Source organism: Chrysochloris asiatica, unplaced genomic scaffold (genome assembly GCF_000296735.1).
Source record: "Chrysochloris asiatica unplaced genomic scaffold, ChrAsi1.0 scaffold00034, whole genome shotgun sequence".
NCBI lineage: Eukaryota > Metazoa > Chordata > Mammalia > Afrosoricida > Chrysochloridae > Chrysochloris > Chrysochloris asiatica.
The window spans coordinates 913,913-928,619 of record NW_006408552.1 but is presented as its reverse complement, the minus strand read 5'-3'; the positions used below and the strand labels follow the sequence as shown (position 1 = coordinate 928,619).

The 14,707-nt window shown below is 49.6% G+C and overlaps 1 protein-coding gene across 1 annotated transcript; it reads right to left on the bottom strand.

Annotated features, from left to right (window-relative positions):
* Positions 1-5,821: 5,821 nt before the first annotated feature.
* Positions 5,822-13,017, bottom strand: LOC102839176. The gene is made up of 7 exons (XM_006859818.1): positions 12,998-13,017; positions 12,410-12,552; positions 7,638-8,078; positions 6,945-7,087; positions 6,650-6,736; positions 6,137-6,316; positions 5,822-5,977 (listed from the first exon to the last, which is right to left on the bottom strand). The coding sequence occupies exons 1-7, from the start codon at positions 13,015-13,017 to the stop codon at positions 5,822-5,824; spliced, it is 1,170 nt and encodes a 389-aa protein (XP_006859880.1).
* Positions 13,018-14,707: the final 1,690 nt, after the last annotated feature.

Here is a 14,707-nt window from a genome sequence, read left to right as displayed (position 1 = left end):
CCAAAGTGGACAGAGCCAGGAAATGGTTAAGGGCAGGGAAGAGCTGCAGAAGACAGTTGACCCACAGCCCCTGTGGTTGGGCAATAGGCCTCCTGAGGGCTGTTTGTGCTGACCTCCTTGGCGCCACCGGCCACCAGGCTGGAGTGTCACAGCTTTACTCTGCTCTGAGGTGGGGGTTGGGAGCTGTCTTAGTTTCTTAGCTGCAGCAAGTTACCACTAACTGGGTGGCTCAAACTGACAGAAATCCATTCTTTCACAATTCAGAAGTCTGAACGCAAGGTGTGAGTTAGGATCATGTTCCCTCTGGCTCTAGAGCGGACTTCCTCCTTACTGTTTCCAGCTTCTGGTGGTTCCTGGCCACCATCCCTTGACTAGTAGCAGCCATCACTGTCCACATGCCCATCTTCCCTCAGTATCTCTACTCTGTGTGTCCTCTCCTCATCTTAGAAGACCATCAGCCACAGTGGATTCAGGGGCTCATCCTAATTCACTATACCTGTAAAGATCCTATTTCCAAATAGGGTCACATTTGGAGGTTGCAGATGGACATGAATTTGAGGGTTGTTGTTATGTGCCGTGGAGTCGGTTTCAACTCATAGGGACCCTGTATAGGGTTTCCGAGGCTGTAAATCTTTACGGGAGCAGAAAGCCTCATCTTTCACAGAACAGCTGGTAGTTTCCAACTGCTAATCCTGAGGATAGCAGCCGGATTCGTAACCACTACCCCACCAGAGCGCCTTAATTTGGGGGTGGGGGGACACTATTGAATCCATCACAGACACTCTAGGCAGGACAGGAAGGGTGGGGCTGCGTGCTGAATTGTGGGGAGCCAGGAGTGGGCACTTGATTGATAGGCCCAGCAGCTACAGGTGAAAGGAAGTGGAAATCACCTGGAACTCACCCTGTGCCCTGGAGCCCAGCCCTGGCTCCTCTGTGTGTCCTTGGGTACTTTACTCAGCACCCTCTCTGGGCCTTAGTTTCCTCATCTGTAAGGGAAGACTGACATCAGAACAACCAAGATTGTTTCTAAAATCTGAAATCCACACAGGAAAGGACTTCAAAAAGTTCTTGGGAAAATTTCATGATCTTTTCATTCTAATTTTCTATGAACTCTCCGTAGCCCCTTTGTATGCATGGGTCACATGATTTTTAACAACAAGCAGGCAGTCTACAGACTTGGGCATGACTCACATTGGGAAGCATGCTCTTTTTTGCCGATAATCTTTTCATAATGTCTCATAATGGAATTTTAGTGGCCTTAGCCTTGACCAGCTTGAAATGATCTAACCAGTGTTCAGCTTAGATTGCAATGTCTAAGAGACCCCCTTAGTTAATTCCAACAGCAATCATCCCTCCCTGCCCCGTCCCCACCGTGTGGGACTGTGAGCTGGGTCAGACAGGTAGGTTTGGTCAGCCAAATGCTTCTTGTTGTTTCAACCCATAGCGATGCTGTATAGGGTTTCCGAGGAGCCGCTGGTGGTGGGTGTGAACTGCCAATCTTGTGGTTCAAACTGACCTTGAAATCCACTGCATTATTCTGCAGCGTCACATGAGGACTAATGTTTAGTGACTCTGCACAGAGCACCCAAGCAAAGAGGTGGAAAATTGGTGGCCCTTAGTGCTGGGCGAACAGGGGCAAGGTAGGGAGGGGAGGTGGCAGGGCACCTATTCAGTGCCCACGAAAGGAAATGGGAGCCCAGCAGAGAGGGAAGGAGTTGGTAGGAAGGGGTTCCGACTCATAGTGACCCTGTATGACCCTGTATAGCCTCATCTTTCTCCCGTGGAATGGCTGGTAGTTTCTACCTGCTGACCTTGAGGTTAGCAGCCCAACTCGTAACCACTACACTAGCAGAGCTCCTCTTTGGAAGGAAGGGGTAGATGGGCCTAATGCTTCATTGGCCAGTTGCTTCCTCCTGCTTGTCCATTACCTATATCTATTCTCTCCCCCATAATCCTGTGTTTCAGGTAGAAGAGAAATCCTGGAGTCCAGAAGCCTGGATTTTAGTCCTGATCCTGAGAGAATGGATTGGAGAGCAACTTGTCAACCCCACAGGGATTCTACAAACAGAAGTCAGGCCGCCATTCAACAATGATGTCATCCGCTGACTCAGAACGGTGCTGTGCTAACTCCAACACTCAGCTCACAGAACTCACTTTCCTCATCTGAAACAGGGTGAGAGCTTCTGTACCTCAGCTTCAAGAAGTTGTGAAAATTTCAGAAGATCACTTAGGTGCCGAGGTCTAATGTGTTGTTGGTAATAATAATAGTACAGAACAAAGTTCACATGCCTGGGCTGCACTTGAGTCTCTGAAATCTTGCAACGCCTCGTAGCGTAACCATATGTCCTAGCAAGGACTCTGTCTTCCCAAACTGTTCTCATGCGTGTAGCTCCTCCCTTCCTGGGTCTCTGGGCACCATACATCTCAGCACACAGCCATGTGCCAAGCTGACTGTGTTTAAATGAACACCCTCTGGGGACTACCCACTCTGGGCTGTAAGCATCTCAGTGATACAGATTTGACATCATTGCATGTTAATCCTGCCAGTAGCATATGCTTGTCTCAAAGATTAAGCCATGCACAGCCGGTACAGTGGAACTGTGAATGGCTCATTAAATCAGTTATGGTTCCTTTGGTCACTTGTTCCTGTCCTACTTGGATAACTGTGGTAATTCTAGGGGTGATACATGCCAACGGGCGCTGACCCTCCTCAAAAAGGAGTCCTGGTGTGGCGCTGTGGGCTAATGTTCTGGACTGCAAAACTGCTTTGAACCACAAGGTCGATGGTTCAAGCTCACCAACCACTCCTCAGAAACTCTATACAGGGTCACTACAGCACTTAACAACAATATACTCACTCATCACATCTGCCTTAGGGGTGGTCTTACAGTTCAGGTTCAAAACTACAATTTAAAATATTGAAAGCAGTAAGAAGCTTGAATTAAGAGAATGAGGTCAGTGGGGGAAAGGAGAATATGCCTAGACCTTAGGCAACAAATCACACTACAAAGTGAACAGGCATTGGAGTTACAAGGGTTAAATCTTGCATCCAGTTCTTGAGTTCTGTCGTTTATTAGCTGGATTTCTTGGCTTCAGAATAAGTCTCTTGCTGGACCTGGGGGCTTAGGACCATAGCCTCAGGGGACACCATGATAAATTGGCATAACACAGTCCACAAAAACAATGTTCTACATTCTACTTTGGTGAGTAGCAACTGAAATCTTAAAAACTCATGAGCAGCCATCTAAGGTGTAACGTTTGGTTTCTCCATGTGCAGAAGAAAGAAGAGTGAAGAAGATTGAAGATGTTTGGAATCAATTTGTCCAATGGATTACTAGAATATGACTCTGAGACCAGAAGATCTAGATGGTGCCTGACTCTCACTACCAATTGCTTGAAAGGGATCATATTAAAAAGTCCCAAGTAGAGTGTGAGAAAATGTGAAACAAAACTCAAAAAAATGATAGAAGAGACCAAGATTACTGATTAGAAGGACTCTTGGTTTGGCGCTGTAGGATCAGCACTGGACAATGAAGCACAGGTTGGCAGTTCAAATCCACCAGCTGCTCCTTGGAATCCCTGTGTAGGGTTGCTGAGTTGGAACTGACTCGATGGGATTTAACAACAGTAAGTGCTGATTAGAAAGAAACTGGAGGAAACTGAGACTATGGCCCTCAGCCACCCTTCAGGTCTGGAATGGATCTCACCCTCGTGATCCAATTTTTAGCCAAGTGGTACACAGAAATATAGGGGGGACAACACTCATAAGGTACGCTCACCATGGAATGGTCAACCATTCAAGATCAAAAGGGCAACATTTACCTAAGGACAAAGTTCAGAAGGTTGGAAAGGAGGGTTGTATGGAAATAAGAATGACAGGGAGGAAGTGGGATAACTGTTGTCACGTGGAGGGGATTGCAATCATTGAGACGAAACAAAGTGTGTGATTTGTTGGATGTAAAACTGATGATCTGTTCCGTAACCCTTCAGTCAATTCACAATGAAAAGTTTCAATAAAAAAGAAAAAGTTTCTTAGCTCCCATTTCCCCATCACGAGAAGGAGATTCCTGCTTTACTGACTCCCAGCGATGGTGCAAGAATCAGATGCCATATGTGGAAACCACAACACAATTTTTATTGAGGTTCAATGACTTGTAGATTTCTCCAACAGTTCCAAACAGGACCTGCAGAGGGCACTGTAGCCCCATAGCCAGTTGCCCAGGGTGGAAATTCTTTGGGCCCTCCCCTTTACTTTGTTTTTTCCCTACTCCTACCAGACACACACTAAGTGTGTACCCTCCCAGCCCACCTTCCCAACCCGCCCACAATTTCTGCTGTTGCGGATTGCAAAACTTATTCTCTCCCTTTGTCCGGGAAATTGCTCTAACTTTTGTGATGTAAGCATGACCCTAGCTATAGGATAATGCCCAGGCTTGTGGTCCAGATGGTTTTTTTTGTGTGTGTGACATCTTTTGCCATCTGCAGAGGTCCATTACTTCTGGGAAGGAATTCTAAATCAGTTGTCCTAGTCAAGGGGAAGTAGGACTGGGGTAGAGGTTGAGTTCATTTGTTCAGTGCATCACCCTACTGGGGAGTAAAGGAGGTGGGAGTTATGTGGGGGGCACATAGCTGTGGGAAGGGGTGAGGCCTATACTTCATTTCTGTTGGAACCGACTCGTCGGCACTTAACAACACTTCATCTATACTAGGGAAGCGATCGTGGTACGTTTTCAGTTGGGTGAGGTCATGTGAATAAAATGAGGTCGGAGAAGTGGACCACCCGCAGCAGTGGGCACCGAGCATCAGAGCTGTGCCTTCCCGGAGCATCAGGATGGGAGGATCCAGGAAGAAAAGGAAGCAGCCAGGTTTAGAGGGGTCTTAGGCACATAGAGAAAGGGGCCTTCCCTGAAGGAGGCAGGAAATAATAAGGGTCCATTGGCCAGGGTTGGCAGCTGCTACTGATCCCCAAAGGGGTTTCTCCTCTTGGCTCATTTCCTCCATCGTAGCAGCGGCTCACGAAAGGCTTGTCCTGGGCAGGGTTGGCAGCTGCTTACTGAGGAGCAGCCTTGAGTGGAGACACCTTATTGACCAGCGTGGGCAGAGCTGTGGCCTCAGGCCCAGTGGGGTCAAGAGGTCAGCCAGACCGTGCAAGGCAGCACGTAGGGCCTGACCCCCCTCCACACTGACTTCCCAGGTCTGCTGCAACTGTGGGGCAAAACCAAGGAAGTAGGGGCTCCTGGGGAACCAGAAAAGCCTAGAGATATGGTGGTAGTTTCAGTTCTTGCCAGTGAGATTGAAAACGCAAAACACTCAGACCCCATGAAAACCAAGGGCCAGCCCTTAATCACATCTTCACGGCTCCCATCAACCTCTTCCCCACTGGGCTCTGTGCCACGGGAGTCCCCATCAGCCTGGAGAATTCATGGTTTGCCACCTAAATTCTCCACTTCATCCTGCCCCTACTTAGTAGGTACCCAAAAAAATAATAATAATAAAGGTATTTCTGTCCAAAGCAGGTCCTGGCCTCCCACTCAGTGTGTGCGGGGCACTGGTGTCTCCCCAGCATGGTTCTGTCCCTGAGTTTAAAGCTGCTCTGCTCTTAATGCCTCCTTTCCAGGGTCTCAAGCTAGCCCTGTGATGTCCTTCATTTGCAGAGTTGAGCTGTGGACACTTCTTCTGGCCCCTGAGAAGTCACCTGGCCCTGGAGTATGCCCTTGGACAGGCTGGCGCTGCGTGGCTAGCCCCTGGAGGGGAGTTGGGAGTGATGGCGAGGAAGGTATGGCAGAGGCAGCGGTGGTGATGGAGGTGGTGGGGCATCTGGTCACCTGTCCCCTCTCCTGCAGGCCTCCCCTGCGTACAGCTTCAGTTTTCCCCGGAGGAAATTGGAGTAGATTCGGAAAAGTTTGCACAAAGTATCCACAGTGAATGTTCGGAGTGGAGAAGCTAAGGCTGCATCTGGAACGGAGGTGGCTTCCTTCTGCCAAGGACAAAGCAGGAGGTCACCGCAGTGCCTGGGACCCCTTAGGGAACTGGGACAGTGAAGAGAGTGCCAGCATTCCTTTGCAGGGTCCCTTCTCCCCATTTTACAGAAACAGAAAGGGCAAACAAAGTGCAGGCAGAATCGGCTCCTACTCACCTGCACTCCCAGTGCCCGAAGTAGGGAGGTGAGGCTGCGTAGGCCACTGACAGCTTTGTCCATGTGAAGCTTCAGGATTTCCGAAGGCCCAGAGGAGTTGACCAACAAGGCTTGTCCCCGAAAGATAGCTTCTGAAAGTAAGGCCAGGCCCTGCCAAACTTCCATGGCCTGCTGGCTGACCTAGGGGGATCATAGATGAGGGGCCAGCTGTTCCTCTCAGCAGCCCCAAGCACCACGCTTAGTTGTTGTTGTTGTTAAGTGCCATCGAGCCAATTCTGACTTATAGCAACCCTGTATAGGGTTTCGAAGGAGCAGCTGTTGAATTTGAACCGCTGACCTTGCGGTCCAGTGCTTTATCCCACAGCACCACACCAGGCAGGACTTCTACATACAGTAGGTTTGCTGAATGCATGGATGAATGAATGGATTTCAGCCAGCCTCCCCTCCTGTCATTCTCCCTCCCACCTGGATCAGGTTCACAAAATGTCCAAGAAGAAGAAAGCATGAACTAACCTCCATCCTATTCCAGGCATAGAAATTAACCTTGGTGTCTGGGACGGTGATATTCTCACCCAAGCTGCAGTCCTCAGCACAGCCCACCTGAAAGGCACACCTCTGGGGGTCAGGGATCTCCGGAAGGCCCACCCACCGCAAGGCGCTCTGTGGCTGCTAGGTTCCAGCTTTGTTATTGGGTTTCTGGCTCCCCCACCACCCTAGTACACGGTGCCAGGAAGGAGTCCCTATTGATTCCTGGGTCTGGAGGAGACACTTGGGCCCCTGAGAGTGACTGTTCTGGGCTAGGCCTCACCGTGACGTTCTCAGCCTCCTTAGCCTCGAGGATGTACCGCTCCAAGACCCGGTTGTCACAGATGAGGCGTGGTGGGGAGCCCAGGACTGGGGGGCCCGGAGGAAACAGTAGCAAGGGCAAGAGTAGCAACAGAGTAGGATATTCTAGAAAAGGAAGCCAGGGGCACGGAGGGGAGGTTCACACACTCCGCTGTTCCCCTGCCCCCAGCCCTTCCCTCTTGACCCCAACCTTCCCTGCGGCGCTCAGGTTCGGCCTCCCTCGCCTTCATTCAATAGCGCTGCCCGGCGCACACCCCACCCCACCCCACCCCCAACTACCGGCATCCACTTCTGGGGCCAAACTTCAATCCCGGGTTGAAAGAGGCTTCCCCTCTCACAGCTCTGGGCTGTGACTCCGAGACCCGCAGAGCAGCCCCTCTTCTCCTGGAACCCACAAGCCTGTCCCCCGTCTCCAGGTTAGATTTTTGCCTTCCAGAGGGACGCGCCGACTCCTGCCACACGTGCAGACTGTTCCCCCCCTCCCGGGGTCCTTGGCAAGTCGTGGGTCCTTGAGCTCAGTCATCTCCCAGTCCACAACCCCCGTGGTAAATCCCTCGACAAACAGGGGTCCCGGGCGGGCGGGCCTCGGTTGGATGGACGGTCTCCCAGCCTGCGAGTACTCACCGAGTGCCCCCATCTCCGTGCCTGCCCGGACCCCTCAGTGACCTGGGGCTCGGCCGGCGCCTATGCCGGGAACCCGCATCCCGGGAAGCTTGGCGGGGCAAAGCTAGCCCCACTGGCTGGAAGGAGGGGGTCACTGTGCTGGGGGCTCGGGCACGTCCCGGCCGCCGAGCCAGGGGTCGGAGGACAGCGAGCGTAGTGCCCCCGGCCAGGGTCCGCGAGGAAGGAGCGGCGAAGCGAGCGGCCAGGGTTGGCTCGGGGACTGTGCGGCTCCAGCTGGGGGTCGGGGCTATTATCAGCATGTGTGCGTGCGTGTGTGGGGGTGGGGGTGTGTGCGTGAGGGGTCGCCAGAGGTGGGGGCCACGCGGGGTCAGAGCAGGGGGCAGAACGCCTGGGTCCAGGGCTGGCTGGGGCGGGAGCTTGAGCTGTGGCAGATGCGGGTGTAGCCCGGGTCTGCCCACAGGACCCCTGGGTTCTTGGGAGGGGAAAGTAGGCGAAAGGGAGAAGAGTATGGTTTGGGGACAGGCGGGAGATTGGGGACAGATACTTCCCCTCAGGGATTCCCAGTTCGGGGCCAAGCCGGTGGCCTTCCTTCTCACGATCCCACTACAAGGTCTAGAAACCAGTGATGCCTGTGTTGAGAAGTTTGGGGCACATCTCTCACTTTCTAGGTGCCCCAAACACAGAAGCATAATATCTGGGACACAAGATACATGGTATGCAGGGGCACATCTATCTTTTCCACCTGTGACAGGTTAGCCGGGATTACAAGAACCCTGAATCTAGAGGTTCCCCAAGATAAATGGGAATTTGAATTTGCAGCTAAGACTGTGGCTTCTGGAAACCTTCAAGCTCCCTGGATCAGGAATCCAAGGCTAATTGGCTTCTCAAATCTTGGAAAATGATCTCTGTCCTCAGTGTCCTCACCTATTAAATGGGTGCAATGAACATATCAGCTTCACCTCACAGTACTTTCATAAAAGACAGAAAAAGTCTTACAAGTACTGGTTTCCACGTATGTATTCCTTCATTCCCTATGCTGTCCCCTGATGTTAGATACATTCTACTCATGGAAGCAGCTGTCAAAAAATCAGACAACATGTTGCTTTAGGCATATCTGCCACACAAGGTTTTTTTAAAGTGTTGAAGAGCAAAGATGTCAGTTTGAGGACTAAGGTCCACCTGACCCAAGCCATGATATTTTCAATAGCTTCATGTGCATGTGAAAGTTGGACAATGAATAAGGAAGACTGTAGAAGAATTGATGCATTTGAGTTATGGTGTTGGAGGAGAATATTAAAAGTACCATGGACTTCCAAATCTATGTTGCCAGAAGTACAGCCAGAATGCTCCTTAGAAGCCAAGATAGCTAGACTTCGTCTCTCATACTTGCGTATGTTATCAGGAGGGACCAATTCCTTGAGAAGGACATCGTGCTTAGTAAAGTGGAGGGTCAGCATAAAAAGAGGAAGACCCCCAATGAGATGGATCGGCACAGTGGCAGGAGCTATGGGCTCAAGCACAAGGATTGTGAGGTTGAAGCAGCACCGGACAGTGTTGGCTTCTGTTGTGCGTAGGATCGCCATGAGTCAGAACCGACTCTATGGCACCTAACAACAACATTTATGCATTCAGTGCCTCCTTTGTGCAAAACACTTCACAGGACAAAAAAAAAAAAATGTGTTAAGACCTAGTTCCTGCCCTCTTGCAGTTTGTCGCTTATACGTAAGTCCTCCAGGCAGCATATGAGGGCTGGAGTTTGCAGATCTAAACTGTAAGAATTTGGGAAAGGGACAGAGCTCACTTCTAACTGGAAGAATAAGGCAGAAATTGATGGAGGAAGTGACAATGAACTCAGTCTTGAAGCATGATGGAATTTCTGTGGGAAGACCTGTGAAGTGGTTTGGAAGTCAACTGATTAGTAAAGTGAATGGAGGGCAGGCTGTACTAGGGAGTCTAGGAGAGAGAAGTGGGTGTGGTTGTATTGTTACATCTTATTGATTCAATCTGTAGAAGTAGAGCCAGAATTTCTGCTCTTGTACTTTGGACATATTATAAGGAGAGACCAGTCCCTGGAGAAGGAGATTATGTTTGGTTAAAGTCAAGTGTTGAAGAAAAAGAGGAGGGCCCCAACAAGATGGATTGGTACAGTGAGTGGTAGCATCAATGATTTCAAATGTAGCAGCGATCGTGTGGTTGGTGGTTCAAACGTATTAACTGCTCCTCAGAAACCCTGTACTGGGTCGCTATGAGTCAGAACCAACTCAACAGCACTTTACAACAGCGAGTTAGTGAAGATCCAGGTTGTAAAGAGGCGCTACTCTAAACCATTTGGATTTGGTTTAGAAGCAGGTGAGACATTTATTTCAAAATATTTATGAATAAGTCCCTGAATGGCACGACTGGTTAAGCGCTTGACTACTAATGGGAAAGTTGGCAGTTTAAACCCTTCAAAAGGCACCTTGGAGGAAGGGGGCTAGCGATTTGTTTCTTAAAAGTTCACAGGCTTGAAGACCCAGTGGAGCGAAGTTCTACTCAACTTTTTACCTACTCTTGACCAAGCATGAAGCAGCGAATGAAATCTAAGTATTTCTCCCATCCTGGAGCTGATATGCTAGTGGGGAGATAGACAATAAACACAAAACGAATTTGGTGATGGTGATTGTGTGTTGTTGAGTCCTATCAACCCTGTGTAGGGTTTCTGAGGCTGTAAATCTTTATAGGAGCAGAAAGCCTCATCTTTTTCCCAAGGAGTGGCTGGTAGATTCCAACACATAAACCACTATGCTACCTTTAAGAAATGTTGTTGTTGTTGTTGTTAAGTGCCATGGAGTCAGTTCTAATTCATAATGACCCTGTACAGGGTTTCCAAGGAAGGGCTGGTAGGTTTGAACCACTGACCTTGCGGTTAGCATTTCAGTGTTTATCCTACAACGCCACACCAGGATTCTCTTCTAAGAAATACAGCATGGCAAAGGACAATAAAAACAAGGAGAAAAGTCACTGACAGAGATCAGAAGTGTTGGGGGAGGTTGTCCTGGTGGGGAGTACCTGCCCTCATCACCAGTAAGTAAGTACCCTTATTACACAGTGCTGTAAAATAAGCTCTGGACTGGTAACCTCAAGGTTGGTCATTCAAACCCACCAATTGCTCCTCAGAAACTCTATACAGCAGGGGTGGGGAAAGTTTTTTTCTGCCAAAATCTATAACATCATTCACAGGCCATACAAAATTATCAACTTAAAAATTAGCCTGCTAGCGGAGGTCCCTAGGACCATCAAGGGAGAAGAGCAGAGAGCGGGACCCTACCCAGAGAAGCAGTGATGCCTGAAATGGAGCCAGAGATGATGATGTGGAGCGATGGAGCAGCTGGAGACTTTAGATCCAGAGAGGGAGAGTGACTGTGTGTTGAAGACCTGGGGGTATGGGGGGATGGGGGAGGAAGGATTGCATGGAGGGGATTGTAACCATGGCAATGAGAGACGATATACGATAGAATGAATGTAAAACTAATGTTCTCCCATGTAAACTATCACATAATTAAAAAAAAAAAAAAAATTAGCCTGCTAAGTTTGTGGGGTATATCCTTTGGTTGTTTGATGATGCAGGGAGGGGATTGTAACCATGGCAATGAAACATATACAATAGGATGGATGTAAAGCTAATGTTCTCCCATGTAAACTATCACATAATTCACAATAAACCATTTTTTTTTTAAATTAGCCTGCTATATTTGGTCAAACGTTTAATCAACTCACCCTTAATGTGGTGGCTAGAATTGTAGTTGCCTTGGTAGGGCCAGACTAAAAGATTTTGTGGGCCGAAAGGAGCTCTGGTAGCGTAGTGGTTACGAATCGGGCTGCGAACCTTAAGGTCAGCGGTTCGAAACTACCAGCCACTCCGCGGGAGAAAGATGAGGCTTTCTACTCCCGTAAAGATTTACACCCTCGGAAACCCTGTACAGGGTCGCTATGGGTCAGAATCGACTCGATGGCACTTAACAACAACAACAATGTGGCCCACAAGGAGCTCTGGTAATGTAGTGGTTACGAGTTGGACTGCTAACCTCAAGGTCAGCAGTTTGAAACTACCAGCCGTTTCATGGGAGAGATGAAGCTTTTTGCTCCTGTAAAGATATACAGCCTCAGAAACCCTATGCAGGGTCGCTATGAGTTGGAACCGACTCCACGGCACATAACCATCACTACCATATGGTGTATGGGCTGGACATTCTCCACTCTGCAATACAGGGTCGAGATGAGGTGGACCCAACTCGTTGGTACTTAACAACAACAGTCAGGGCAATGTTAGAGGTTCAAATCCACCCAGAGGTGACTTGAAAAAAGACCTGGTGTTTTACTTCTGAGAAATGATGGTCCGTTCTACTCTCACTCCATGAATCAAAGATACCCCATGGAGGTGATCTAGGTAAAGACCTGTCTGAGGTGAGGAAGAGAACCATAGGTATGCAGAGGGGAGGGGTGCGTAGGATCAAAGAATGACTAATGGGGATGGGGGGCAGACAGTGGAGGCAAGGCTATGAGTTAGAGGTTCCAGAAGTGGTTCTTACTGGAAGTAATAGGGACCTGACTTGGCCCAGAACCCCACTCCCATGCCTTCCATGTCACCTTGCGTCTGCCCCTTTTGGGGTTCTCCTCAATCCTGGTTCCCTGTATACCCCACTATGCCCTCTGGTCCTAATACCTCTTTTCAAGCCCGGGTGTCTCCCAGCCCCTCTCTGTTCTAGGAGCCAGGCTCTGCTTTTTGTCCAGGGTCCAGCTGTGGACATGCACACACACCCTCACGTCCACACACGTCCGCATGTGTGTCCTTCCCCGAGCCCCGCCACATCCCTAGGGTTCTGTTCTCCCCGTCCCCTGACTGCTGCGTCATGCCCTGACCCGACCATGGAGAGGGGGCCAGGGACAGATTGAGGGGTGGACACAGTCTGGAAAGGGAGGAGACAAAGAGAGGAGGCGGCTTTTGACCTATCAGATCTGCTCCTCCTCTCCCAGCAGTTTGTCAGGCCCAGAGCAAAGGCGTCGCCCCTGCCTTCCAGAAGGGAAGGGTGACCAGCCTTGAGTACCAGCCCCTAGGTCCTGAGGACTGCTGGACAGGGGTGGTACTTGGACTTTTGGAGAGAAAGCTGTGACTCAACTCGGGCACGAGGGGACAGGAGAAGGTATTGGTCCAGCCCATACCCAACCCCTAAGTTGTAGCAACCCTACTAAGCAGGTTCGTTTCGGTTCTGACTTCAACCCAGGTGCTCTTGGCTAAAGTCCAGTAAAGTCTATTGATTCGTCCTCAATGGCAGAGGCCCTGTGAGGCCCACCATTCCATTACTCAGGGCTCACTGCATCTGCCGTGGTGCTGAACCAGTCTTCCTCACTGACCTTCCCAGTACAGGCCTCATCCTGCCATTAGGGTCATTTTCCCATTGAACCGTCTTGTTTGCTTCATGTCCCTTGAGCAGAAGTCTTCAGTGACTCCCCACTGCCTCGGAAGTCAAACCCTCTGTGCTCTACCATCAGCCTAATTTACCAGTCTGTCATGGATTAAACTATCCCATCCCCCAAAATATGTGTCAACTTGGCTAGGCCATGATTCCCAGGATTGTGTGATTGTCCTCCATTTTTCGATTTGATAGAATTGTCCTGTGTGTTGTAAAATCCTAGTCTCTGCCCGTACTTAGCGAGGCAAGATTGTTGCTGTTGTTGTTGTTGTTAGGAGCCATCGCCTCAGTTCTTACTCACAGTGACCCTACGTTCAACAGAAGAGAATACTGCGGAGATCTGCAGCATCTTCACAATTGTTATGTCTGAGCCCATTGTCACAAGTCATGGTGTCAACCTAAGTCATGGAGACTCTGCCTCTTTTTCACTGACCCCTCGACTTTGCAAAGTGTGAATGTCCTTTTCCAAGGGACTGGTCCCTCCTGATAACATACTCAAAGCAGGTGAGATGAAGTCTGGTTATCTTCCCTCCTAAGGAGCAATCTGGCTATATTTTTTCCAAAATAGATTGGTTCGTTCTTCGGGCAGTCTGTGGCGATCCAATATTCTTTTCCAATACCACTATTCAAACAAACCAGATTCTTCTCCAGGTTTCCTTACTTCTTGTCTAGCTTTCTCATGCATATGAGGTGATGGGAAATACCTGAGGTAGGAGTAGCTTATGTTAAAGAAAAGTAAATGATGTGTGCTGTATTCTTGAGGCAGGATTAGGGTGGAATGCAACATGCAGACTCAGATCACAGCACTGACTCACTGTAAGGGGTGTTTCCCAGGGGTGTGGCCTGAATCACCTTTTACCTTTCAAGCGATGAGAGGAGAGAGAAGTGAGCAGCGAAGGAAGTATCTGACAACTATCCAGAAAGAAAAGTCAGAGCTCTGTGCATCTTTTGGAATCCCTACATTGAGAACTTCCAAGACTCAGAGGAAGACTGCTGCCAAGGTACAATCCAAGGCACGTCTGGCCCATAGATGTTGAAAGGAGATAATGACTTTGTCCCGAAGTTGGCAGACAGCGTGAGAGCGACTTCCCTTGGATTCAGCCGTGCAGCCTCCTAAACTGTGAGAGACTTTCACTAAAGTGTGAAAGCATCCACTTGTGGTACTTCCGTTATGGTAGCACGAGAGAGAACCCAGACACGCCTATTCTCCCTTCAGTTCCGTGATTTGTGGCTTCTAGGCCTTTGCTCACTTTGGGCCTTCTGCCAAGATTGCCTTCCCACACAAGCTACCCCAGTTCTTCAAAGCCCAAATCTTAGCGCTACCTGACAACCGCTGTCTCCTTCCTTTACACTTCCGCCATTTATGGACCCATTTTAGGCTCTGAAGTCCTGGTGTGGCGCTGTAGGATGAGCGCTGGGCTGCTAACAACAAGATTGGCAGTTCAAACCCACCAGCCGCTCTTCAGAAACCCTATACAGGGTCACTATGAGTGGGAACCAACTTGATGGCACTTAACAACCACTTAGGCTTCTTACTGGCAGGGTCACCATGTGCCACTCTCAAGGTAGAGAGTGCACAATTCCAGGAGGCACCATTCATATAGAGTCTGATGAGAAAGGCGCCCTCTGGTGTCAGGTAATGGAAGTGCCC